At 58.0% G+C, this 27713-nt stretch overlaps 1 protein-coding gene across 2 annotated transcripts in view; it reads right to left on the bottom strand.

Annotated features, from left to right (window-relative positions):
- Positions 1 to 27409, bottom strand: part of DCHS1 (dachsous cadherin-related 1) — a 44262-nt gene extending 16853 nt beyond the window's left edge. The window contains exons 1-7 of one of the 2 annotated variants that reach the window (XM_030944249.1): positions 27172 to 27409; positions 21393 to 23207; positions 7845 to 8033; positions 7512 to 7743; positions 6262 to 6498; positions 4959 to 5978; positions 4389 to 4576 (exon numbers count right to left, since the gene is read on the bottom strand). In XM_030944249.1, coding sequence (XP_030800109.1) covers positions 4389 to 4576; positions 4959 to 5978; positions 6262 to 6498; positions 7512 to 7743; positions 7845 to 8033; positions 21393 to 23144 — 3618 coding nt within the window. In that variant the 5' untranslated portion in view covers positions 23145 to 23207; positions 27172 to 27409. The remainder of the gene's footprint in view (positions 1 to 4388; positions 4577 to 4958; positions 5979 to 6261; positions 6499 to 7511; positions 7744 to 7844; positions 8034 to 21392; positions 23208 to 27171) is intronic. The other variant, XM_030944257.1, reaches the window with a different exon arrangement.
- Between the last annotated feature and the right edge of the window lie 304 nt (positions 27410 to 27713).

Below are 27713 nucleotides of genomic sequence, written 5' to 3'. Positions count from 1 at the left end.
ACAGACTCCCCGCAGCACCCACAAGCTGTGCCTGAGGCTCGGAACACGGAGGAGCCCACGGCAATTGGCCAGGGGAGGTTCTGCCTGAACAGCCCTCCTCCCCTTGTGTCCCATTTAACAACCCACTCGGCAGGGTGGGGGCACATGGAGGAGGGCACTGCTTCACCCTGCTACACCCAGAGCCTCTGCAGGCAGGCGACTGCAGGGCTCCACAACAGTCCTGCTCCTCCCTGCCCCAACAGACACCTTCAGCTGGAAATGCCAGTGGTGAGTCCTGGCAGCCCAGTGCCAGCCCCGCTGCCCACAGCCAGGGATCTTCTCAGCTCCCACAGTCAGCCAGGGAGGTTTCCCACCTCTGGAAGTGCAGCTGGCAGATCTTCTGGGGCTCAGGTACCTCAACTTGGGGCTTTTCCCTTCTCTCCTTTGTTCCTGGGTAGCCTGTCTGTAGATACTTCAGACCCCCAATTTATGCCAATGCAGCACAAGACCATTGAGACATCAATCACACGTGCTCAGGTAATCTCGTGTCCTGAGGGGAGCTGCCTCCTTTGCCACCGAGATCACACATTACAGCACTGCACACCTTTTCTGGATAGCTGTGGAACTGGATGCACCCCCCATCACTGTCCCCCAGCACCTGTCAGGTTTTGGGATCCTCTTCAGCAAACATCTCCTCCTGCTGCAGACCTGCCCCCTCCAGCACACACTCTTTGGTGGAACAGGATTCCCACTTGGCACAGGCTCTGCTGTTCCTTCCACCCCAGCAGAGGCCAAATTCCCACCTCAGGGGACAGACCTCACATTCCCATCCCATCAGCACATCCTGTGGCAGAGACCACCCTCCCAGACCCAGCTGTGCAGGGTCATCTGTGCCACTTCATGCATTTAGGAAAGGGACAAGTGGAATCCAAGCACGACTCTGGAGAAGAGGGTGCAGGTTTCTGGGCAGAGGGTGAGGGCCAGAGCTATTGCCCAAGCTGCTGGCACTGTGCTGAAGCCCTGGGAGGGGAGACCAGAGGAGCTGGACTCGTTCAGCCAGGCTAGGCAGTGCTGGGACTGTGCTCTGTAAACACTGGGAGAGGGAGGGAAATTCCAGGGAGAGAGGACAGCTTTTTAAGCAAAAACACAATATTGGCACAAGAACAAATGAGTATAAAATGGTCAGAAATTAGTTTAGGCTGGAAATGAAGAGATGTTTTCTAGTACCAGATCAAGGAATCTGGAACAGCCTTTCACAGCAGTGATGGAGGCACAGACCTAAATATAGCCTGGCCCTTGATGAAAGGAAGGTCTGCATGGACACCTCGACGTGGGGCCACCCTTCAGAGGCCCCTTCCAACCTCTCCCTGCCACAGGCCGGGGCAACATCTGCCCCACTGCCCTCAAGCCAGACTTGAGAGGCTCCTGCTCCTCCTCTCCCTTCCATGAGGAGTCAGAGCCCTTTGAGAGAAGCCCTTTGAGCAAAGCATCCTCCTCAGACATGTCAGAGGAGTTACAGAGCAGCAGCCACACGTACAAATGCCAGCTTGGTCACACAGACAGGAGCAAGCAGCAATGGCAGTGGGCTTGCCCATGCACACTGGTAAGACAGAGGCCATGTGGGCATATCTGGCTCTGCCCACGCTCCCCAAAGGTTGCTGCAAACCCCAGCCTGGTCCCAGGCTTGCAGAGCCTTACAGAGCCCTTCTGGCCACCAGCACAGCTCCGGCAGGGCTGGCAGTGGATGCACAGAAATGTGAGGAACATGGTACGTATGGAACAATCCTCCTGTGAGCTTCCCCGGCTCCCAGCCCGCTGTGGCTCAGACACTTCCTGAGCCACAGATCGTATTTGTGCTCATCAGCCTTTGATGGATCTTTTTTCTTTCCATGAATTCATCTAGTTTTGAACCCATGCAACTCTGCACAATGATTTCACAATTTAATTACATTCTGCATGAAGAAATGCTGCCTGTGTTTATTTTAAACCTGCTGCCTAGTCGGTTCTTATGGAGCTGCCCAGCCTTCTGTCATGAAAAAAGCAACTTCTCATTTCCCCATGACTCTGTGCACACCTTTGTGATATTCCTGCAGCTTTGTCCATGCCAAAGAATGTTTTATTCCTGCTTGGAACCACTATCTACCAGAGATCCCATTAACATCCTTCTCTAAACAGTTTCTATCACTTCTGCTCACTTAGAGAATGGAACCAGACAGAGTGTGGGCAGAATCTGAGCTGTGGGCGATGATATTTTCTTTCATTCTCTGTTTCTTGTCTAATTAAACTCAACATTTGATTTGCTTTTTTGCCTGCCCTGAGCCTGGTGTGGCACATTCACAAAGCTCCAGGCTTCTCCCCAAACTGAAGCAGCCAGTTCAGAGCCCACCCCTAGGTGCCATCTGTGTTGCTTTCCAGCAATTTGCTTAGCAGCAGTGAATTCATGTCCCATCCTCTTCCCTGACCCAACATAATCCTTCTACAGCTCTTCACAGGGAGCCCTCACCCTGAATGCTGTGAACAGACCAGTGACATCAACCATCACATCTTTGAGGGGATACAGCAAAACACCAGCACCAGGGGCGCGCCCTCTGTGAAAACAGGCACTCTCTTCCTTCCCTGTGCTCCCTCTCCCCTCTGCTAGCAATCATGCCCTGGAGGATCCACCACTGCAGACCCTTTGCAAGCTCCCTCTGTACTGCCAGCACATCACCAGTGCTTCACCTCAGCACGCCACAGCTGGTGCTTGAAGGTGGACACAGAACCCTCCTCTGCTCTGCCTGAAGAACCCTGACATGAACATGCCCTGAGCACGTCTGCAAGAAATCATGGAGCTTTGTGTTATCATCCAGTTTCACTTCTCCTCCAAGCCTCTTCTACCTCCAAAACATGGCTAAGAGTGGGCTGTTATGGTACTCCACCCTTCTCGACCTCTGCTTCCAGCACCTGCAAACCAAAGTGCCCAAACAGGTGTTTTCTCAGAGCTGCTGCAGCATTTACCTGTCCTCAGAACTCTGAACCCATCTCAGCCTGTCCTGTCCCCTGCAGGAGGCATCTGCTTTCATGGTCCGTTTGTAGGAGCAGAGCCCTCCCAAGCTCTGGCAGGGCCCTTTCAGCACTTTGTGCCTCCAGACACTGGGCTCAGCTGCAGATCCTGCCGTGTGGTGTGTCACACGTGTCCCTACAGGGGCTCCCAACAGATGCCAGGTGGAGCAATGCCATATCACAGAGCCCACCCAGTGCTCCCTCAGCCATGCTGTGGCTGGCTAGTCCCTGGCCTGCTCTGCTCCTAGAGCCTTGCTCAGAGACAGGGCAGACCTACTGTGCCCCCTTCGCCTCCTCTAGGCTCTGGGAGACGTGCTCACCCCAGCCAAGCCCTGCCAGCAGCTTTGCCAGCAGAGCAGGGCATGCAAGAAGATGGCTGGGCAAGGAATGGCTGCACCCTAGGATGGCAAGGGAAGCAGCAATGAACGGGGAAGGCCTGGCTGGAGGAGCAGTGTCCCCAGATCTTGTGTCCCCCAGGTGGCTACCAACACAGTCCTGTCTGCTCCGACCCGTCAGGGGTGCCCAGCTCGGGCAGGATGTGTGACAGAGGGTGGCTGTCACCATTGTGGTGTTTTTGAGCCACCCAGAGCCAGGGGCTTTGAGCACACAGCCTGACATGCAGCTATGGACGTGCAGAGAGGGCCTGGCTGCCCAGCTGTGGGCTGCCCCTGCTCTGTGCCAGGGCCCTGGCTGCCCTCCTGCTCTGCTGCTGCCAGTGCCCCTCAGCTGGCCCCACGAGCCCTCGCTGGGGCAGGTCCCCTCCCAGTTCTCCTGAGCAGTACCCATGCAGCTGGGTCTGCAGCACATGCAGTGCCCATGACTGGTGCCACCAGAGTGTGCAGGGAAAGCCTGGCTGGCAGGCACAGCAGATTCACAGAAAACTCTTGTGCGTGCCAAGCCCAGCTGGACAACGTTTTCTTGACCTCCCAGAAAGATAAGTGTCTGTACCCAAAATCCCCAGGCCTGGAGGGTGATAGCCTTGTGCATCTCCCTGCTCACCACTGTTCACCCTGGCTCTTCTCTGAACCTGTGTCAGGTTCAGGGCTCCTTTTGCAGTCCCTCCCTACAGGCACATGTGAGCCAAGAGCTTCTGCCCGCTGGCCAGTCCTGATTGTGCCAGAGCCCTCCAGAGCCCCTGCCTGCTCTGCACCAGGATTTCTGCCCTGCCCAAGGGCATGCCCCTCCTGCCACATCTGAGATTTATCAAACTGTCCTGGCTGCTGCATGGATCCAACTTGTGTCTGCTCATCTCCTACCCTGAAGCTCTTCTGGGTCCCCCTGCCCACCCCCTTTTCCCCAGCAGTAGCCCCTGTCCCCACAGCCAAGAGGCCACCAGGCCCCACGGGTGCTGCAGCCTGCAGCCTTACCTGCACAGTTAGCTCCTGACCGCTGCCCACATGGAGGAAAGCAGGAGCGTTGTCATTCTCATCCAGCACAGTGACGTAGATGGTTCCGGTGGCACTGCGAGGCGGTGCTCCCCCATCCTGCACAATCACCAGGAGCTGGAAGTTGGACTGCTGCTCCCGATCCAAGCTGTGCTTGGTGCTGACCTCTCCTGTGAGGGAGAATCCCAGAAGGGTTTGGGTTGGAAGGGACCTTCAAGCCCATCTTGTTCCACCCTGTTGCCATGAGCAGGGACACCTTCCACTATCCCAGGTTGCTCCAAGCCCTATCCAACACGGCCTTGAATGCTTCCAGGAATGGGGCAGGCACAAGAAGTGAGAACACTGATGAGCAGGGACCCAGCTCAGCCCACAAGCTGCATTAGAGCAGAGCCTGTGTTCAGCTGTGTTATTCAGGTGTGCTGCTGGAGCCCAGCACTGTGGGGGCAGTAAGGTGAATATTCTGCTGCTGCACTGGCCTGGCTGCCATCACCGCTGCCCTGACCTGGGCTTTCTCACCAGACAGCCCCGCCTGGGAAGCCGGGAGCCTCTCACCTGTCTGTGTGTGGATCAGAAAGTTGGGGTCGTGCTGGAGCAGGCGGTAGGTGAGCCGGCTGTTCTGCCCGGCGTCGCGGTCGCTCGCCATCACCCTTCCCACGGCACTGCCAGGAGCCTGGTTCTCAGACACGGTGAAGAAGTACCGCTCCTCGCTCAGCCGTGGGCTGTTGTCGTTCTCGTCGGTGACACTGACACGCACGGTGCTGGTGCCGGTTTTCCGCGCATCCGCCGCGGCCCCGGTGCCTCCCACCGAGGCCAGCACCGTCAGCACGTACAGGTCCCGCGTCTCCCGGTCCAGGGCGCTCTTGACGTACAGCCAGCCGCTCTCGGGCACGATGCCGAAGCTGGCAGCGTCCCCATCCGCACGCAGGTGGTAGGTGAGGGCCGTGGGCTCCACATCGTGTGCCAGGGCCCTCACCTGCAGGAAACGGGTGGAGACGGGAACGCCCTCCTGCACCTCCACGCGGTAGGTGAGAGTGTCAAAGATGGGCCCGTTGTCATCCTCGGCCTGCACGTGCACCAGCAGCGTGAAGGTGGAGCTGAGCTGGGGAACGCCGCTGTCCCGGGCCACGATGGCCAGGCTGTAGGCTGAGATGGCCTCGTACTGCAGGGCCCCGAGGAGCCGCACGGCCCCCGAGGCATGCTCCACGACAAAGGTGCCCTCACCCCCTGAGAGCAGCTCAAAGGCCACCTGGCCATTGGCGCCACTGTCACGGTCCTCAGCCTGCAGGGTGTAGACTGTAGTGCCGGTCTCTGTGGCCTCTGGCAGCAGGATGGAGTCAGAGGGAGCTGGGAATGCCGGCGCGTTGTCGTTCACATCTGACACGGAGATCTTCACCCGCGTGTTGCTGTAGGCAGGGGGGGAACCGCTCCGGGCCTGGACATCCAGGACGAGAACTGCCTGGGACTCGTGATCCAGAGGCAGGCTGGTGCGCAGCTGCCCTGAGGCCGAGTCGATGGAGAAATAGCCATGAGGGTCCCCCGAGGAGATGGAATAGAAGATGTCATCAGCATGACCTGTGGGCAAGAGGACGGGGACAGAAGGAATGACGTGCCATCCAGCTCACTGCCTCAGCCCCGGGGTCAGGCAGCTGTGCTCCAAGGGGTGCCCAAGTGCACAGATCCCAGGTGTGCTTACACACTAGTGTGAGCACAGCTGCTGAGCTGGGTGCACGCTCAGGTGTCAGTGTGTGGAGCTCTCAGAGCAGGGCCACTCCATGAGGAAGTGTGGTGGATACTGGACCTCAAGGACGGTGTGGGGACAGGGAAAGTGGCACATGCAAAAGAGACAAGGCCATACCTGGTGGGTTCTGGGCCTGGACAGCCCCCACAGTGGCACCCTGTGGCACGTCCTCGGGCACGCTGAAGAAGTACTGAGCTTGCTCAAAGACAGGGGGTGAGACTGTGCCCTCCACGATGCTGATGTTTACCCGAGCATTCGGCTGTGCCTGCAGGCCCCCCCCATCCTGAGCAGAGATCACCAGCTGCACCAGGGTGTTGGCTTTGCCACTCAGAGACCATGACAGAGAAATGACACCTGAGGAAGAAAGTCATTGATGGGGCATTGTGCTGCACCCCTGGCACCAGGGGACAGGCCAAACCATAAGACGGAAAAGGCAGACCAGAAGGGGTAGGAAACAATGTGCATGACAGTGGGAGCCCACCATGGAGGAGCTGGAGTGAATGAGTGGAGCTCTCCCAGGAAAGCCTCCCCAAATCCTCTGCACTTTGTCTTACACCCAGCTCTGAGTTTAGCAGTGGTACAGGCCGTGGGACACGAGCCAGAAGGCAGGTCTTGGGAGAGGGAAAGGCAGGGAGAGGGCTTCCAATCTGGGGCACAGAGTGAGTGTCATAACACAGCAAGCAGGCCTGGGCTGGCAGACAGGATCTGGGAGTGGATATAGAAGTGAAGGACTATAGTTTACAGGCCTTACAAAGGAGGTGGCCCTGCATTAGGAGGGCTGGTAGGGCTTGTCACCTTCCCAGTCACCTGCTGGGAATTGAGAACCAGTGTGCAGATTGCCCAATGCACCTTTCTGTCCTGCTGGGAGTCCCTAGCATCATATATCCAGGCACCCACTTCCCCAGCAGAAACTGCTCCAACTTCGAGCAGATGCAGCCAATGAGAACAGTGGTGAGTGACAGAGTTATAGAGGAGCGTTAACTGAGCTGGAGAAGAGGGGACTGGCAGGGACAAGAAAGGAAGCAGGATACAGCCTGATCATAGGGCTGATCATACAGCTGTGTGATCAGCACACAAGAGGAAGGGCACAGTGAGTCGGAGATGGGGAATGAGGAGAAGAAGGAAGACAGGACAAATGAAGAACAGAACAGGGAGCAGAAACAAAAAGCCAGGGACTGAGTCTGGGAAGGGATTACCAGAGGCTAAGGAAGTTTAGCAGGGAAGGATGTGGCAAGGAGAGGAACAGACATACTCTGGAGACAGACTGCACAGCTGAGGTGGCCAAGCAGGGACACTCAGGCTGGTTTTCAGGATACCTCCCACATGACAGTGCTCCAACCGCCTGCTCTGGCTGCCCGAGAGCTCACCTGTGTCCTTGTTGAGGGAGAAGAGCGGGGGCGAGTTTCCCCGGACGATGCGGTATGTCACCCTGCCATTGAGGCCCTCGTCCTTGTCGTGGGCAGTGACGCGCAGCACGGCCGTGCCCGGCATGCTCTGCGTGCTGATGCTGGCAGCGTACTCCAGCGGGTAGAACACCGGCCGGTTGTCGTTCGTGTCCTCCAGGAACACCTTCACGTACACCATGGAGTTCAGGCCGCCCTGCGGAGGCACCGGGTCAGGGACAGCCCGAGGACAGCAGCACCCACCCCTGCACAGGGCTGGCTCAGCAGCACTGCGTGTGCAGCCTCGCCAGCACTCACCCCGTCCACTGCAGTGATGGTGAAGTCGTAGGCAGCTGTGCCCTCATCACGGTCCAGGGGCTGCACCGTGCACAGCTGCCCCGAGTGCTTGTCAATGCTGAACTGCGTGGGGATGATGCTGCCGATGCCAGAGCCGATGGAGTAGGAAAGGGAGCCAAACGCACCGCTGTCTGCGTCTGTGGCTGTCACCTGTGCGAGGGAAAGCACCACCTGAACAGAACAGAACCAGCCAGAGCCAGCCCAGCCTCACCACCCAGTGCCACCTTCTGCTCCATGGCCACTGCCACCATGCCACCCTCAGAGCTGGCCATCACACACAGTGTGACAGCAACTGTGGCTCTTGTCCCAGACCAGCCACTGCTTTTCTGCAGGACATGAAGCACTGCAGCAGCAGCAGCCCCTGCACCCCTATTCCTTTTTTTCTACAAAGACACTCAGGATGGGACAGGAAGAAAGTCATTCCCCTGTTACCATGGCCCTGGCTCTGTCCTGCTCTCAGGGCTCTGTGTCTAGAAGTCCCAGACATAGGGCATGAGGATGGAGGGTGGCACTGCCCTGTGACAGCCCAGTCTCACGCTGCCTGTAGCACAAGAAGTGCACCCACTATGACAGACGTGGCAGGAGGAGGAATGCTGCTCCCTGCCTGCCCTCCCCAGCTCCTCCTTCAGGCTCACACAGAGCTCAGGTCAGCAGAAACCAACTCCTGACTCCACATCCCTGCCCACAGCTCCTCCACCAGCTGGGAGCTCCATGGAGAGCAAAGCTGGGGGACAGAGCTGGGGAAGGCAGCTGGGCCAGGCCCGGGTGAAGCGGAGTTCAGGCCTCGTCAGCCACAGCTCCTCCCCGCAGCAGCAGCCATGGGGCCTCGCTCATGGAGGAGCGCAGCAACGCCGCGCCAAGCCGAGGGCCCGGCTGGGGGCTGCGAGCCGCTCACCGGGGAGGCAGCAAGCACGGCAGGGACACAGGGCCTGCAGGGAACAGTCATGGGCAGGGGTGGGACCACCCTGTCCTGAGCAGGAGCAGAAGGCAGCACCTGCGACACCCCCAGCAGCCCTGCTGCCTGTGGGCTGAGGGGCTGCCTGCAGGGAGAAACTGAGACCACATCTCCAGTGAGCACTAAGTTCCTGTGCAGAGGATCTGCTCCCCAACCCTGCAGCAGCTGCCAGAAGAAGCACCATGGAACAGGATCCCCCCGCCCCACTCCAGCTGCAGAGCACTTGGAAACACAGGTGCTGTGACAGAACTGGGTCAGGAGGCACTTTGGGAAACTGGACCCACCTAGAGCACACCATCTCCGTGCCTACTGACTCAGCCCATCTTCCTGGGGAGCTGCTCAGCAGAGAGCACATCTGACCCTGGTGATATCACTGGAGCTCATGTGCAGGTTACCAGTACAGTGGCTCCATGCTGCTTGTCATTACTGGGGTACAGCCCTGTACCCACACCCTGTGTGCCTGTGCCCTGCCTGGGGTACAGCCCTGTATCCATACCCTGTGTGCCTGGGGTACAGCCCTGTACCCACACCCTGTGTGCCTCTGCCATTCCTTGGGTCAGCTGCCAGCCTTCTCCACCACTGCAGATGGAAATCCATACCTGCTGCCATAGTGAGTGGAATAGGTACTATATGGTAAACGAAGACTTTTCTTTCCTTCAGAATGAACTACTTCTCACTCTGAAGGTTATGCAAAACGCACATCAGCTGCTTTAATCACTGTACAGGCACACTCTCTGCTGCAGAGTGAGATAGCAGCTGCAGACTCCTTAGCCCAGGGGCTCTGATGCTTCCAGAAGAGTCTCCCTGCTCCAGCATAACCATCTTCTGATGGGTGCCACCCTTAGGAATACCCAAAGGGGGAATACCCAGCTTCCTGCCACAAGACCTGGGCCAGGTTTCAGGAACAGGCAAGCAATAGATGAGCTCTCACTACTGTGTCGTGCAGCACCATCTCCCTGGTGGCTTCCCAGAGCCATGTTCCAGCATGATAACTGGTGCAGCCAGCAGTCTGGTATCAGAACCAGCCCTGGCTGTGCAGCCAGGACAAGGTATCCAATGTATCTACTGCTTCACTGCCCCATCCTGTGTGGGGACCATCTGTGAACCGCTGGTCCAACACAAAACTCTGCCCAGTACAAGCCTACACAGTGTCTAAGAGAGGTCACATCACTGGTGCCACCACAACTGCAGCCCTGCACCTGGTTCTTGTCTTCCTTGGATGGGAGATGCTAAACTGGTGCCTAGAGAGAAGCCACAGGAACAGCAAACCTGCTGGACCAGGTAATGGTGTTGGCTGAGTTTGGGGCCACTGGACACTTTGCTCTGTGCTCTGCCACTGCATGCAGAGGTGGGGAGGCTGGGGCTGGTGCACCCCAGTCCCAGCTCCCTGCCTGCAGACTGCTGATATCCCATGTGTGCATCCCATGGGATGGGGCTGGCTGACTGCCCGTGGGCAGCCCACGCTCAGCAGGGCCTGACACGAGACCCAGGGACAGCAGGATCCCCGCTGCAGCTGGGTGTTGCCTCCTGGGGACTCCTGAGACACCACGGGACCACCAGCCACCAGGTATGGCAACCACCTCATTCCAGCTGCATGCACTGCTGCAGACTCAGAGCACACACAGCTTGAGACAGGGACACATTTTTAGCTGTGAGGGCAATTAGCCACCCAAAGGGCTCATTAAGGCCTGCGGTGAGTTCACCACTTCTGGAAATTTTTAAACCAAGCATGGACATTTTTCCAGGAACTTTGCTAGAAGCTAATGCAGGGCAGCCCCAGGCTCTGTATTTAGCATCCGCCCCAAGTCTTGGATCCACAGCTGGTTTTACTGCAGCTCACTCATGAGACTCTTGATGTTTGCCTGAAAAATAGAGGGAAACGGGGTCAAGCTGCCTGTGGAACTGCCCAGGAAACTCTCCACTGGGGCTGTGCCAGTCCTGCTGCTCCCTAGAATGTGTGGGAGCAGGAGCTAGGGCTCTGAGCCTGAACAGCAGCCCCACGGCCCTCTCACCTCTGACTTCTGAACAGAGCCCGCACAGCCACAAAGGCTTTAAGCACAAGGACAGCAATGCCCTGCCAGGAGATTCCTGACCTGAAGCTGCCAAGGAAGCAGCAGCACCTGAGGAAGCTAGGATCACAGACCCCTGGTCTCACAAAGAATTCTGGAGTCCCTGCCAAGCAGGGGTGGCACACAGCTGGATCTGCTGTTACTAGAAGGGACTGCTAACTGGGGATGTGGCAGCTGGCAGTAGCTGTGACTGCAGTGGCCATGAAGCAGCAGATTCAGGATCCTAAAGGGAGTGAGGAAGAAGAGAAGCTGAGTACAGACCCTGGATTGCAAGACAGAGCTCAGCTTTTACAGGGAACTGGTCAATGGAAGGGATCTCATGGGAGGCAGCACTGAAGGCTGAGGCAGCTGAGGAAAGCTGGCAAACCTTCAGGACAGCACACTCCAGAGCAGCCCATCCCAGTGCTCAGGAAAACACAGAGACCTCAGCAGATGGCCTGGGCTGAGCAGGGGCCTCCGGGCTAAGCTGCCATGCAAAAGGTGGTGCATGCTAAGAGAATTGCACTGTCCAGCCTGGAGAGGGGAAGGCTCTGGAGTGACCTCCCTGGGGCCTTTCAGAACCTGGAGGGAGCCAATGAGATGGAGAGAGAGGTTATTCAAAAGGGCCTCAAAAGACAGGACAAGGGAGAACTGCTTCACACTGACAGTGAGTAGGTTAAGATTGGATATTGGGAAGAAATTCTTCCGAAGTGATGAGGCCCTGGCACAGGGTGTCCAGAGAAGCTGTGGCTGCCCCTGGATCCCTGGGAGTGTCCAAGGCCAGGCTGGACAAGGCTTGGAACAATCTGGTCAAGTGGAAGTTGTCCCTGCTCATGGCAGAGGGGTGGAAGGAGATGATATTTAAGGTCCCTTCCAACCCAAACCATTCCACAACTCTTTGAGATGGGCACGGAGGCAAGACACATAGTAGGAACCTATAGACACTGCTAGGCATGTCAGGATGTGCCAGCAAAGTCAAAGTTCAAGCCTGAGCATGCCAAGAAGAGCCTCTGCACTGTGCTGGCAGTGAAGGCCTGAAGAGGGGCCCATTTCTGAGTGTGGATTTAGCAACAGCAGGCACAGCTTAGACTGGGACACTCAGTGCCTCCTCCACCTCGGTCTCCACCAGCCTCCCAGGCATCCATGCTGTTCAAAAGGCTTCAGAGAGCCTCCAGAGAGGGGTGAAGAGAGAGCCACTATATATTTGGAAAGATTGATCCATGTGAATACATGGGACTCAACAGGCTGCATCAATGGATGCTGACAGAAATGGATTTGTGGGGCTGCTCTTCACATGTGGGGGCAAACCAGGGCAGATCCCTGACACCTGGAGGAATGCAAGTCTCACATCCCACCTTCAACAAAGGCCAAAAGGATCATCTGAAGGTCTATGTTCTCGTCAGCCACACTTTGGGCCCTGGGAGAATCATGGAATGAGTCTTCTAGCATGTTTTAGGCCACATGAAAGATCCTGGAAGGAAAGAGCCATCATGGATTGACCATCCTGTTTGCTCTCTGTGGTGATGGGATCTGGGCTCAAAGGGCTGACAGCTGTTGGTGACAATTGCCTTGACTTTAGGAAGGATTTTGACACCTTCTCGCACTGTCCTCATATCCACGGCAGGATGTTACAGTTTGGAGGGCTGGGCAATCGGGGGGGGGAAAGACACGCTGGGAGACAGGCTCTGGGGAGAGGTTCATGAGCAGTGAGGGAAAGGGTCTGCATGAAAGTGACAGAAGAATTACTCCATTTCTGTCAGAAAATGGATGCAAATGAAAAGGCACATGCCCTTGAGACCAGAGGATGTGTTAAGGAACCCAGGCATGACCCCGATGTTTTGAAGACTTCGTGGATAGGTGTAGAAGAGGCTGCTACCACGGCAGGGTTTGGGGATCACATCTGGGCTACCTTCTGCTGAAATCACTCACTGATCAGTACAATTACATGGGAACGCTGCTGTTGGCATCCAGTTCCCAGCTGGGTTTGAATCTGGCAAGGGATATCAAAGTCCAAAAGAAGGGCTTCTGTAAGTACCTTGGTGACAAGAGGAAGGCAGGGTAAAATGTAGGCCCACAGCTGAAGGAGACTAGGGACCTGCTGACACAGGACTGTAAAAGACTGGCATACTTAATGCCCTCTTTCTTTCCCTTACTCTCTGCTAGTGAGATGGGTCTTCAGGAGGCTCGGGTCTCAGGGAACAGTGTGAAAGACATCACTGCCAGGCCCTTCACAATAATCATCACATTTGGGAGGTGCCTGAAGACTGAGGGAAGGTAAATATCTCCCATCTTCAAGAGTAAGGCAGAAGGACCCAGGCAACTACAAAACAATCAGGGTCACCTTGATCCCTGGGAAACCGATGGAGCAGCTACTCCTGGAAACCATTTTTATGCATGGGAAAGACAAGAAAATCATCAGGAGTGGTGAGCACAGCTTCCCCTAAGGACAAATTGTGCTTGATCCACTTGATAAATGACTGGCCTGGTGGATGACAGAAAGGAGTGGATATTGTCAACCTGAAGTGCACTAAATTCTTTGACACTCTCCCCCATGAGATCCCCATTCAGCTGAAAACCAGCTGAAAACCAGCTGAATGCCTCCTGTGCAGACAGGGTCAGGGGCACAGCACCTACCTGGAGGCCAGGAGCTAGCAGTGTACCCCAGGGGTCAGTCCTGCCTCCAGCCCTGTTTGGCCTCTCCATTAATGACCTGTTTGATGATGCAGTGTGTACCCTGAGCACGTTTGCTGATGACCCCAAACTGGGAGGAGTGGCTGAGTTGCCAGAGGGTCATGCTGCATCTGGAGCAACCTTGAGAGGCTGCAGGGAGGGACGAGAGTCCTCCTGAAGGGACAATGCAAAGTTCTGACCTGGGGAGGAAGCAATTCCCTGCAGCAGCAGAGGCTGGGGGCTGCACACTGGAGAGCAGCTCAGCAGAGAGGCCCCCCATGGGTGCCAACTGAAGATGAGACAGCAATGTGCCCTTGCTGCAAGGAAGGAGAATGGTGTCCTGGCAGCATCAGGGTGAGTGTGGCCAGCAGGTCAGGGAGAGGATCCTGCTCCTCTCCTCAGAAGTGGTGAGGCCACAGCTGGAGCTGTGTACAGCACATACTCCTCAGTACTCCTACAGTACAGGAGAGAGATGGCCATCCTGGAGAGAGTCCAGTGAGGGCCACAAAGATGATGAAGGGACTGGAGCACCTCTCCTGTGACAAAAGACTGAGGGAGCTGGGGTGATTTAGCCTGGAGAAGGGGTATCATTCATACAGGAAAGAGGGCAACAAGAGGAGGGATCCAGGCTCTTCCCAGTTGTGCCCAGCGTCAGGATCAGAGGGCATGGGCACACACTGGAACACAGGAGAGTCCCTCTGAAGATCAGGAAGCACTTTTCCTTTATGAGGCTTCCCAAGAAAGTGGGGATGCCCAGGGCAGCCAACTCTGGACGGTGCTGCTTGTGCATGGGGGGGTTGTACTAGATTATCTTAAGAGGTCCTTTCCAAACTCAACCATTCTGTGATCTCCAGCCAAAGACCCTCCTCAACACCCCAGTTCCCCACTGAGCTCAGATTGTTCCAAGAGAGCTGATCTGCTCCCCGTCCCTGCAGAGCAGCCTTGACCACACTGGGCAGCAGCATCTGCTCCCTGCCCCTCCTTGCCCACAGGTGTGGTGAGAAGGCTTTGCTGGAGTGCCTTGCAGCTGGGCAGAAGAGCATGCAGGGGGAGGGCTGTGGCCACCACGGAGCAAAGAGGACAACAAAGGAGAACAGCAAGGTGACTTAGGGTCAGGCAGCAAGAAACCAGAGCACCAGACTTTGAAAGGAAGCGGGGTCCTGGCCAAGTGTGCCTCTCCCCACTTCATGGAGAGCTGGGAGGGCAGTGATGGGTATGGAGGCCTTGCAATTTCACACCCTCCTCCCAGGACCCCAGCAAGACAGGAGGAACAAGTGGAGCCAGGGCACAACAGACTTCCTACATCTCCCAGAGATGGGGATGGATGAAGTACAGCCCCACACCAAGGTCCCTCACCCTGAGGGAGTCAAAGCTGCCCCTTCACATAGAGCCATCACCAGAGCCCCTCGTACACATCTCCTGCTGCCCACAGTGCTGAGAAGTGATGGAGCATTGCTCAGGCTCCAGTCCTCAGCCATGCTCCCCACTGCAGCCAGCGCAGTCAGCAGGCAGGGAACTCATCTGGAGCCTGGCCATGGCTGGGGCTCTGCTGCGCACATGTTGTGCTGTGGCTTTGGCAAACATCTGGCTCTGGGGCTCCCGCCCCTCTGAGTGACGGCTCTTGGTGGGAGAGGAGGGGAGGCTGGCGCCAGTGTGGTCAGCGATCCCACGCACGGCTCCCTGCGCCTGAGTGCGCGCCAGCCTCTGCCCTCCCAGCCCTGGCACGGCCACTGACCAGCTCAAAGCGGCCAGGGAGCAGCCACACAGCTATTTCAGGAGCCGTTCCCATCTGCAGGGCTTTGTCCCAGCCTCCAGCACGGCCGGGTCCCAGGGGAGGGAGCAGGGTCAGGGTTTGGCCCAGCGGCAGCGCAGCACACGTGGCCAAGGCGAGGGTCAGCCCCCATGGCTCCCAGAGCCCCCGTGCAGGGAGCCCCAGCGCAGCTGCCAGCACTGCTGGGTCACACTGCTGGGTCCCCAGGGCCCCAGGCACGGGGCTGGGGGTCCCACAGCCAACTCCACACTGCCCAGAGCAGCTGGGGCTGCCCCAGCCCTGGCACCCAAGGCCAGGCTGGATGGGGCTTGGAGCAGCCTGGTCTAGTGGAAGGTGTCCCTGCCCACTGCAGGGCGTGGAACGAGATGGGCTTTAAGGCCCTTCCCACCCTTCTGTGATTCTAGGACAGACACAGGGCTGCCAGAAACACGTGTAGCTGGGCATGGGGAGCAGGGGCTGCCCTGAGACGGGCTAAAGCCTTCGGGTCAGAGGGTGAGGGGAACTGGGTTAACCACAGACACTGGCAGGGAGGCAGGGTGTGAATGCGGGGCTGGGAAAGAGGTGAGGGAGCCTGGGAGTGCCCAGCACCCTTCCAGGAGCCCAGGGGCCACCAAGCACAGGGACAGACCAGGGCACACACGGACAAGGAGTGACGTTCTGCACCTGGGTGCCCTTGCCACTGAAATGGCATCTGCAGCCAGGAGCTACAGGGCATAGGGAGCCACACAGGAGGTGCAGGAGCTGAACAGGATCTGGAAGCTGGGGAGCAGAAAGGGGTAGGGAATCCTGGAGCAGAGCAGGGCTGCTCTGCTGGGAAGCTGGGAAGAGTGCTCAAGGTGGGGGCTTGAATGGGGCAGCCACAGCACAGGGCAGAAATGGCAGGACCCTGGGGGACACCGAAGCCAGAATGACCGCAAACCAGGTGTGGGGCTGGGTTTCAGCCACGTGGAGCTCAGGCAGAGAGCGGTCAGAGAAGGTCTATACAAAAAGATGGGACACACATCCATAAGATGTGCAGGAGAGACTGGGCTGGGGTCAGCACAAGACTGAGCATGCCAGTCAGGGTGAGCCTAGGGAGCAAGGCCAGGATGGGGCCCCCAACAGCAGCAGGACATGGAGCTGCTCTGGAGACAGGCTGGGCGAGATGGGGTTGTTCAACCTCAAAAAGGCTCCAGGGAAACCTTAGTGTCCCTTCCAGTGCCTAAAGGGGCTCCAAGAGAGCTGGAGAGGGACTTTGGACAAGGGCCTGGAGTGACAGGACAAGGGGGAATGGCTTCACATGGCCAGAGGACCAGGTTAGATGGCATTTTGGGAAGAAGTTCATCCTTGTGAGGGTGGGCAGACCCTGGCACAGGGTGCTCAGAGCAGCTGTGGCTGCTCCATCTCTGAAAGTGTCCAAGGGCAGGACTGGTCTAGTGCAAGGTGCCCCTGCTCATGGCAGGGGACTGTAACTGGATGATCTCTAAGGTCCCTTCCCACCTAACACCATTCTGGGATTCCACAGGGAGAGGCTGGCATGTCCCAAGGGCTGTGCAGGTGGAGGAGAGCTGCCCTGGGTCACAGTGGCAAGGAGGAGAAGACAACTGCAGCTGGCACTGACCAGGGGTGTGGGAGAACAAGAGGGAGCAGAAACGGGGGTGCAGGGGGGAGCACGCTGGTGACTGGGGCCACGGGAGGAGCAGAAGGACTGGCCCTGCGGAGGGCTGCATTGTGGGCGGGGTGTGGGTGGACATGGATGAGCGAGCTGTGCGAGCAAGGGCAGGGGTGCAAAGAGGAGTTCTGTGGGGCCTAGGGCTGAGGCAGAGGTAAGGGAAAAGGGGCAGCTGTGAGGGGGCTGGGGATCGCACGGAGGAAGGAGGGAGCTGTTCCAGGGGGCTGGGAGGAGGAGCAGAGATGGGGGAGAGGAGCGCGAGGGGCTGGGGCCTCTCAGCTGCAGTGGAAAAGCTGCTGCAGCTCCAGGGGAAATGCTACTTGAATTAATCATGGCGCTGGCTGCTGTGCCAAGCCCAGGAGGAGGCTGCTGGCAGCGCAAGGAAATAACTTTCACAGGAATTTGGAACAAATGCAGCTCTTCTGGCGGTAACAACAGCACTCACCTCCCCCCACAACCTCCCCATGTACCAGCATCGCCCCCATGCCCACGCTCCTGTGTACCCCAGATCCCCCACATGGCAGCCTGCTCCTCAGGACCGTGACACTCTCCCTCCCCTTGTTCCTGCCCCCCAGCACACTCCCAGGCATCTCCCCATCTCGCTCTGGAAGGCTTGCCTTGTTTCTAAGGAGGGGGAGGCCTGTTCTGTGTTGTGCAAAGGTCTGGAAATAGGTTGATACTAAATCCCTTGCCCTAACAACACAAATGCAGGCAGGCAGCAGTGCCCCCTCCCTCCTGCACTCTCCTTGCCCGCAGTTGGTGAGCATTAGTCCTGCCCCAGGGCCCGTGCATGGCTACGCTCCGTGTCCCTGCCAGGAACAGCCCTCCAGACCTCTTTGGGTAATACAGTGTATGTAGGCCTGGTGTAGCCTACAGCTCTTCACCCAAATCCTCCTCCCTGGGGCACGGCCCATGGGGCTGTCCCAGTGCTCTGCATGTAGCATTGCCCATGAATGTCCCATGGAATTCATCAAAACTCATCAGATTGTCCTCAAAACCACACAGACTCTACATTAGGTGCATTGCTGGTCAGCTTTTAATTCCTGACGTTCCCCAACGTTTGTGTATGGGTGCAAAGGCAGTGTGTAAACCTTGGTTCCAAAATCATCAATACTGGATATATGCAAGAATGTATAATCCACCACTCCATGTCACTCAGGTTGCTGTCCAACCAGCCCATGTTCACCACATGGGGCTCACAGCTCTCTCTGCCAGAGCACAGACAATACTTGATTTAGCATGAAAAGTCAGAAAGTCCCAGAAAAACACTATCTGACCATGCATGCAGTGTGTTGGTACACAGTCAAATGTTTAAAGCAAATTCAAACCAGCAGGGTGAATTTATACCAGAGCAGTGCTTCACATCATGGAGCACAGCACTGGAGCAGGGTCCAGCGCCCTAAAGCTTCTGCACCATTAGCTCATGGAGGCAGAGAGGAGCAGGGCAGCCAGCTGGGGACCATCTCCTGCTCCATTTTCTGCTGGTCTCATGTTCACTGCTACCCTGGGCTCTGCCTCCACCAGTGTTTCTTTCTCATCTCAGATTTGAACAGCGAGTTTGCTATTTCCTTTGCTTCATGCTCAGTCTGCTACTGTGGGACCTGGCCCATAGTAAACATGAGTAATAAACAGAGAAGATGTTATGAGTTCCTTTTCCTTTCTCAGAAGCTCAGGCCAGCAACCTGCTCTGCTCATCCCTGTTCATACTCAGACACAAAGACTGTCCCAGCAGACAGAGTGGAGTCTGCAAGGGAGCAGATCATCTGTAGCGATTGTTCAGGTCTCTCCTGCTCACTCTCGGGGCCTCCTTCCTTCCCCACCCCTCTGTCCTGTCCATGGAGAGTAGACATCACTGTCTAAAAACAGGCCTGGTCCTCCCAGGCTTTTCTGCTTAAAAATGGGGCAGGCTGACAAGGAAGCAAACCCACTGAGTTCTGTGCTGACCTGGTGACTGTCCTGTGTCCTGTACCTCATCTGGCAGGGCCTGCCCATGACCTGAGCACTCATGACCGTTGTGTGGGTCTGGACAAAACCCAGGCTTTGACAGAGATACTTTGCTGTCCCGAGGCAGGGTGAGCCCCAGTGCCTGGAAGCCATAGAGAGATGGAGTCAAGCAGGAACAACAGCACAAAAGGGCTGTGGGGCAGCACACCTGACATGGGCAACTTCATGGGGAATAGTGCCAGGCACTGGCCACCGGGAGCCCTGGCAGCACCTCTGAAGCCTTCCTGTTTGAGGCAACAGGGGTGGCCATGCCAGGCAGCTGCGCTCCAAGCCCAGGGCTCCCTGACCTGGCTCTGCCCAGCTCCCAGGCTCGGCTGGCTGCTGCTGCATCCTCGATCAAGCCCTGGGCCTGGCCAGCCTCCTTTCCCATCCTCTCACATTTCCTGGCTCAGAGGAAGCAGCAGCAGATGTGTGAGCTGTTTGCTTTGTGCCGGGGCCGCGCGGGAGTTACCTGTGCTCAGCCCGGCCGCGCTGTTTCCAAGCGAAACACCCGCACTCAGCCAAGACATCAAATGTGGCCAAGCCTCGGCCCCCGCCGGCTGCCAGGCCAGCCGTGTCCCTGCACGGGGCAGAGCCAGTGGCCGCGTGCTGGGCACTCTCTGAGGGTGCCCCCAGCCCCAGCTCCCGGGCAGGGCATTCCTTGGAGTGCCCCCAGCCCCAGCTCTGTGCTGGGCACTCTTTGGGGTGCCCCCAGCCCCAGCTCTGTGCTGGGCACTCTTTGGGTGCCCCCAGCCCCAGCCCCTGTGCTGGGCACTCTTTGGGGATGCCCCCAGCTCCCGGGCAGGGCGCTCTCCTCCAGCCCGGCCCCACGGCCGCCTCAGGAGCCCCGCTGCCATCTCCGATTGCATTTCCAGAACCCTTCCCACACGGCGAGCGAGCGCGCTGAGCAGGAAGGCACGGACAAGGAAAGAGGGGGGCCTCCTTTCGGGGGCTCTGCACAGGCCCGGGGCTGCCCTGCATCTCTGCTCTGATCCTGGCCCTGACCCCGGCCCTGACCCTTCCCCATCCCTGTCCCCAGCCCTGCCCATCCCCACACACCCCACACTGGGACAGTCTGTAGTGTTGCCCTGCATACACCAACCCCAAATCTCCCCTGACCTACATCTTCCTCCTCATCTCCCACTCACTCCTTCTGCCCATCCTTCCCCCTAATCCTACCTTGACCTGTCCCCAAGCCCCCTGATCTATGCCATCCTACACTTGCCCCAGATCCACATGCCTTCTCTATTCCACACCTGGCCCTTGCTCCCACCCAATTCCTCCTTCCTGCCACACTGCTACCCCATCCACTGCACTCACTGCCCCACAAGCCCCTCTCCAGCACTCCCACCCCACACCCTCAGTCACCTGCATGCACACACACACACACCCACCCATGCCCCTGCAGTGTACCCACAGGGCACCCACAGACCATTCCTTCTTGCCACTTCCAGGGTGACCTAGGGACATTCCTGGCCAACTCACAGGACCTCCTCCAGCTTTGTCTTATGGACCCTGGAATTTCTGTTCTTCCTGTCCCCTTGGGCCCCTCTCAACCTGGCACCAGAGCTTCTCATGGTCCCAGCCAGACATCCCCGTGCCCCACACCTCCAGCAGGGAAGTGCCCCAGTGCCCCTGGTGCTTGTCCCCATGGACAGCCTGGATGCTGCCATGGTTGGCAGTGCCTCATTGCACCCCGACACCTGTCCTCAGCCCAACTCAGGCAGGTGGCATGGCCTGTCCCAGGAACCAGGGCTCCAGGGCCTGAGCTGCAGCAGAAACACCGCACACAGGGAGCACAGAACACACGGAATCCCAATGGCATCACTAGCTCATCACAGAGCTTTTGGAGGCCCAGCAGCTCTCCAGCCCCAGCTGTGACCTCTTGCCACACAAAGGCTGGTGCAGCAGCACGTGTCTCAGCTCATTGGTTCATTAGCATAATTAATACTAATGCTCACAAGCAGCCTTACCAACACTGATGAACTTGGGCTAGCGACCTCACAGGGGGAGAGGGAAGTCCGAAGCCTGGCTAGAGGAAGTTTCCAGAGGCAGTATCACATTCCTTAGCCCCATTTTGAGTGTCCTGGCTGCAAGGTAGCTCCACACTGATGCAAGTAAGGCCTGGCACAGCAAGAGCCACGTCAAGAGAGGCCCACACCATGCTCTGTGTGATGGGCAGCCTTGTGGTGTGCCCGATGGCAGTGGCATTGCCCATTGCTTGCACACAGAAAGGATATACACAACTTGGCCCCATTCCAGACTCACACCAAGGGTGGGGATCTCTGCCCCAGCATTCCTGCTGCAAACACTGCCCACCAAAGCCACGACACCTGCCCCAAACACCCTGCACCAGCAGGTTTCCCACCCCAGGCTGCTCACAGCCCTGAATGTGCCCCTGCTGAGCTCCGGCCTCAGTACCTGCACCTACCTGCAAGAAGCAGGTCCCAACAGGGGTGTTCTCCTTCAGAGACACGTTGTAGAAGTTACTCCTGAACACTGGCTCATTGTCATTGACATCCTGCAAGGCCACGTGCACCACAGCTGAGGAAGAGAGGGCAGGGGTTCCCCGGTCTGTGGCCAGCACAGTGAGCTGAGGCTGAGGATCCTTTTCATAATCCAGTGGGGCAGCAGTGGTGATGATGCCAGTGGCGGGGTCAATGGTAAACCAGCTGGAGTGGGTGTCATGGCCATGCAGAATGCTGTACCGCACCTCCCCATTGGGACCCTGGTCCTTGTCACGAGCTGTCACCTGCAGGACAAAGCTGCCTGGGTACACCACCTCAGGGATGCTCTGCTTGTACTCCTGCTGGTCAAAGAGTGGGGGATTGTCATTAACATCCATCACCTGCAGCACAAAGGCTGATTCTGCCCGGAGTGGGGGCGTTCCTGAGTCAGTAGCTGTCACCCGCAGATCATAGGAGTCTCTTTCCTCCCGATCCAGAAGTTGGTCCACACAGATCAGATAGATTATGTTGTCCTTGGTAGTGAGGGCAAACTTGCCATCTCCTCCCTCCAGTGTGACATTGACATTGGAATACTCTCCATAGTCGGGATCGGAAACAGAAATGCGTGCCACATACTGTCCGGGCTGGGCTCCCTCAGAGATCTGTGGGGAGCCATCCTCACTCAGAAAGATGATAGTCATGGTGGGCTGGTTGTCATTGTAGTCACGCACATGGATAGTGACAAAGGCTGTGGTGACCTCAGGATGGACAGCCTTATCCCTTGCCTGCACCACCAGCTCATGCACCTTCCTCACTTCATAGTCCAGACCCTTGTTGAGCTTGATGACTCCAGTCCGGGCATCGATGGTGAAGTACTGGTCAGGATCGCTCTGCCGTCGGTTGATCTCGTAAATCACATCCCCATTGTCACCTTCATCTGCATCAGAGGCAAAGACCTGCAGGATGCTGCTGCCAGGTTTCAGATTCTCTGAAATGAGCGTGTGATAGCGGCTCTGGTTGAAGCTGGGGGCGTTGTCGTTGATGTCCTGAATGGACACGTCCAGTGTCATCTGGGTGCTCCGGGGCGGAGAGCCCCCATCGTAGGCTTCCAGCAGCAGGGAGTATGAGGAACGGTTCTCCCGATCCAGAACGTTGCTGACCACCAGGTCCAAATACAGGACCCCATTGGGTCCTCGGCGCGTTTCCAGGCGGAAGGCCTGCCCCACATTCCCTCCCTTAATCGTGTAGCCTTGTGTGTTCAGGAGGCCACTGTCGGCATCAAAGGCCGGGTCCAAGGGAAACCTGCTGCCAATGGGGGTGTGCTCTGGGATCTGAAAGGTGCTGTGCTGCTTGGGAAACGCTGGGGCATGGTCATTGATGTCATTCACTTGGATGTTCACCTCTACCGTGATGCCCTCTGGGGTGACAGCAATGAAGCTGTAGCGGTCCCGAGTCTCCCGGTCCAGGACACGAGCTGTTTTGATGATCCCTGTATTCTCATCTATCCCCAAGTCAGTGGAGACCCCACTGCCCTCCTGTGCTGAGATGAAATACATGTAGGCACTAGTTTCAGGGGGTAGGCCAGCACTGATGTCCCCAATGATGGTGCCAGCCGGCTGCTCCTCATCTATTTGTAGATCCAGGGTGCCCAGGACAGCAGAGCCCATCGCTGCTCTCAGGCTCCCAAGAATAAGCAGCTCCAGCAGAAGCATTGTTGACCTCTTCATTTGCTCCATGGCTGGCAACTAGCAGAGCAGAGGGTGGCTTGATCTCCTTTGCAGAGTTCGCTTTAATCCTGCCTGGAATGCAGACCAGAGGATACTGGTTAAGAGAGAGCAAAGGAAGGACAGAAGGACAGAAAACAGCCTGGAGAGGGAAGGCCTGCCAGGTATCTGCTGCCCAATCACCATGTAACGCCTGTCCCTCACAAGAAGCAAATGTGACAATATGTGTCAGAGCCTGCCCAGAACAAAAGCCTGGCACAGCACCTGGAAGGAGCTCACACCTGACAGTGCCCCGAGGTGAGCAGCTTGGACCCTGTCACAGAGGTGCTTCCTACATCCCCAAGTGCTCTTTCCAACCCCTGCATGCCTGGCAGTACTGGCATCAGCTGCCCCCGAGCAGCAGCCCCTGTGTCTTTAACAGCTGAATGCTTCCTGAGAGGTTCAGAGCCTGTCTGCAACAGGACAGAGGTTTTGGGCAAACAGCAGCCTTGCATCTCTCCACCCTGAAAGAAGCTGGTCTCAAATTACGAGATAGCTCAGCGAGTTGAGACCCGAGCCCCCACCCCCTCTCTCCGCAGCAGCGTGCCTTTCAGAACCTCGGGGACATAGGTGCCAAAAACCCGTGAAGTGCGAATCTGCTGTCCCTGGGAAGGAGCACAGAACGGGAGTGGGCTTCCATCCAGTGAACAATAAATCAAAAAGGATGCATTGCAAAGGATGTGCCCACAGCTGGGAATGCCCGGGATAAAATCAGGCCGTGCTCATTGTTGGGGCTGGCACGGAGATCGGTGGGTGCCCCACGCCGGTGCCATGGAGGGCGGCGGCAGTGCCGAAGGAACGCAGCGACTCCCTCGGAGCTGCCAGCTGCTCCGTCCCACACCCTCCGCTGCTCACTCCCCTCCTTTGTCTCCTTCTCGCTGCTCCTTGCTGGCTCCGGCTCCTTCCCTCCCTTCCCCGTAACTGCATTTCATTGCAGCAGTGGGGGAGGGCCGCAGAGGCAGCCGCAGCTCCTGCAGCGCTGCAGCCGGACAGGCAGAGCCCGGAGAGCGCCCGTGCCCGGGGCTGCCAGCGCTGCCCTGCCCTGCCCTGCCCTGCCGGAACAGCGCGGGTAACACCGCGGCCGCGGAGCTGCGCAGGAACAGCGGCCCCGGACCCGCTCAGCGCCGCGAACGAGGCTCCGTGGTCTGCAGGGATGGCGGCAGCATGAGCTCACTCTTGGACTCTCTTGAAAGCGTTTGCTGCTGAGCCCATAACCACACTCAGGAGCCGCTCATGTCAGATGCAGGAGCAAGAACCTCCCTGTCTTGGGGGATGGAGGTGGCTGGCAATGCCTACTTTGGGGACTAAGAATATCAGCCCTTGACCAAAAAACTCCATGGCGGTGTTAACCCTTTCCAGGGCACATATGATGGTATTCTTGGGTCCCCTTTCCCACCTCGGATCAGCTGTCTAGATTTTTTTTCCTGTGTAAATCCTGGGTTAGTGACAGAAACAAAATAATTTAAAAGTATTTTCTACTCATAAAGAAATGTTTACTTCAGTGGGCATCCGGTCTGAGGTAAATCCACATGCTCTTCTTGCACCCAGCAGGTGAGAACCCTCACAATGTCCTAGGACCTGAAGTCATCAAAAGAAAATACTTTTGTGTGCTGCGATTTGGGAATCTGCATGAACTCAGTGGTCCTAGACAGGTCTGCCTCTCTGTTGGAGCTAGTTTTAATTCTCCAGATGGAGGGGTAACTGCCTACCCCCAGAACATGCAGTGCTGGAGGAATGGGGTCTGAGGCAGCTTCTGTGATGAGACTGCACCATGCCAATGGTGCTGCAGATGCTTAGGTCATGGGAAGGGCCAGGGCAGAGAGTTTAAAGCTTGGTAGGAGCTTAGACTCTTGGGCAGCTTGGACTCTTAGACTCTGGAAGAAATCAGGGCACAGACATGGGGAAAAGCCCACCTAGTTCCATTAGTGGCCTTGAGAAGCCACTGAGGCTTTATGGAGTGCTGGAGGGGAGAAGAGAGACTGGAAAAGCAAATCTGGGGAGTGTGAAGAGCAGCTGAGAGCACTAGCACAACCAGGGAACAAAAATTAGGGTCCCTGGGCTGGAAAACTGGTGATGAAAGCCTATATAAGCTTCTTCAGTTCTATCCTCCCTGAATGCAACTGAGTAGTTTCACAGCAAACCTATCTTTCAGCTAAAGGTGGAACTGAACATTACTAGACCAGCTGGTGGTACCAGCCATCCTTGGTACCAGCAGACCCCTGTTACAACGAGGTGCGCAGGTTTGGGTCAGAGGGAAACAGCAGTGACCTCAGTGGATGCAGAGTCACAAAATCTGAACAGCTGCTTTCAGTTAGCAGAGAGCTCAGTGCGGGGCTGCTTGGCCGGTCCGTGTAACGTGAGCCACAAGGCCCCGCTCCCTCTGTGTCCCTCCCACCACCGGACACCCTTGAGAAGAACGGCAGCAGGAGCCTCTGAAGAAAACTGCCGGGATGAGAATCTCTTCACATAGGTCTTTGAGGTCCAGAGCCATGATGAAGAGGTTGACAGGAAGGGCAGCTAAAATGGAGCAAGCTGCAACATCCATCTAAGCCTAGAGCTGACAGGCTGGAGCACTAGGAGAGCCCACCCTGCACGTAGCAGATGTGCGATATTTTGAAATAAAAATTATATGGAATTACATTGGGACCACTGTGTGCACCCTTGCCAGCAGCAGCTTGTGCCTGCTGTCATCCACGAGAAAGGGGAAGTGGGCTCCCAGCAGCCCCAGCAGAGGAGCTGGAGAGACGGCACCCCCTGTGCATGCCACAAACAGATGTCAGAGGGCTTGCAGTGCGAAGGCTCCATGAAAGCTGCAGATGCTGCTGATGCCATACCCTAGGTCTGACATGAGAGGCCATGACTCGTGTAATGATGTTTTTGAGACTCCAGTCCAGAAGAGGAAGCCTGTTTAATCTTTGCTGAGCACTGGTCACTGACCTGGAATATGCTTTCCTCCTGTATATTCACAGAGATTCTCTCTCTCTCTAGTTTCAGATGATCTGCCCTCGACACCATGCACAGCCCCGACTTGCCTGCAGTGCAGCCTTGGGCTAACAACTCACTTCCAGCCTCTACTCAACCTACCACTACCTACAGCCACCTCTGTGCCTCCCGGCTCTCCTACCATCTCCCACCTGGGCCTGCAGGACCGGCACCCTTCTGCTGGCTGCCAGCCCGGCCACACAGCCCCATGACCCTCTGGTACGGCCCCGAGCAGTCAGAGCGGCGGTGGCACTCCTTTTCTGCGCATGCAGTCAAGTCCCTACTGCATCCTCGTGAATCCCATTTTTGTGCCACACTGGGGCTCCCCGCGGGCTCTCCTGTCTCTGAGAACGCATCCCCCACAAAGGAAAGTCTAATGAAATATTTCCGCGCCGGAGCCAATTCCCACAGTCCCTGTCTCGGGACATCCCCGCTCTGCATCGGCCCCTGCCGGACTGTGCCCATCGCCAAGGCGCTGCGGGGCCTCGCCTGCTCCTGTACACCGGAGCTGTTGGGGCTCGCTCTGCCCCGAGCTCCGGCCTCCCGGGGCTCCCCAGCCGCCGGGCCCAGCGTCCGGTGCCGCTCCCTGTCCCGGTCCCTGGCGCACCGGACGTCCCGCACCGGGTGGCCTCGGTGCCGGCGCTCTGCCAGCCCCACTCCCCGCTCCGCCCGGGCTCGCAGCCCCCGCCCGGCGCCTCCACGGTTCCGCTGAGCGCCCTCCCCTCGGCGGGTCTGCCCTGCAGCGGCACCGTGAGCGCCCGGTCCCGTGCCGTGCCGTGCCGTGCCGTGCCGTGCCGTGCCGCCCGGCAGCCGCCAACGAGCCCGGTCCGTCCGCGGCTCCGCGGTGTTGCGCCGCCTCGGGCGCGTCCCCCCGTTCTCCCCCCCCCCCCGCCAGCTCCATTGTCTCCGCGGCGGAGGCAGAACAAAGCGCCCGGTCCCGGTCCCGGTCCGGTCCCACCGTGCGACGATGCCGCCGTGTGGGGCTCCGGCAGGGGCCGAGCCCGGCGCTGAGACTTACACTGCGCGTCCCGTGCCGGCGGCGGTCACATCCCGCGGGGTCCGGCCCCGCCACGACGTCCCGCAGCCTCCCCGCGGCTCCGGCGCCAAGGTCTCTCCGGCACCGCCGGCCGCTCCGGTGCCCCGAGCGCTCCGGCGCTGCCCCGGTGCCGCGGCCGCCCCAGTGCGGCTGTGGCCCCGCGGAGCGCTCGGCGGCGGGTCGGCGCTGGCTCGGAGCTGGCTCGGCGCGAAGGCTCCTGCTGAAACCCGACCCAGCGCCGCCCTCAGCCCCCGCTCCCTCCGCCGCCCCCTCCCCGCCCCGCACCGCAGCGCGCCGGCGGAGCGCGGCCTCGGGGCGGCCCCGGACGGGCGAGCGGGGCTGCGGGCGGTGCGGCGGTATGGCCGGGCTCCAGGGGTCGGGGAGCAGGATCGGCACGGAGAGGGAGAAAGGGCTGGACCCGGGCACAGAAGGATGGAAGGAAGCGGTGGGTGCCGGGAGCCCGAGAAAATGGGAAGGGGGTGGCAGGAGCCGGAGCAGGAGTGGGACGGGACCGGGCAGGGACA

This window comes from Camarhynchus parvulus, chromosome 1 (genome assembly GCF_901933205.1).
Source record: "Camarhynchus parvulus chromosome 1, STF_HiC, whole genome shotgun sequence".
Classification (NCBI taxonomy): domain Eukaryota; kingdom Metazoa; phylum Chordata; class Aves; order Passeriformes; family Thraupidae; genus Camarhynchus; species Camarhynchus parvulus.
This window is presented reverse-complemented; position numbering and strand designations above follow the sequence as displayed.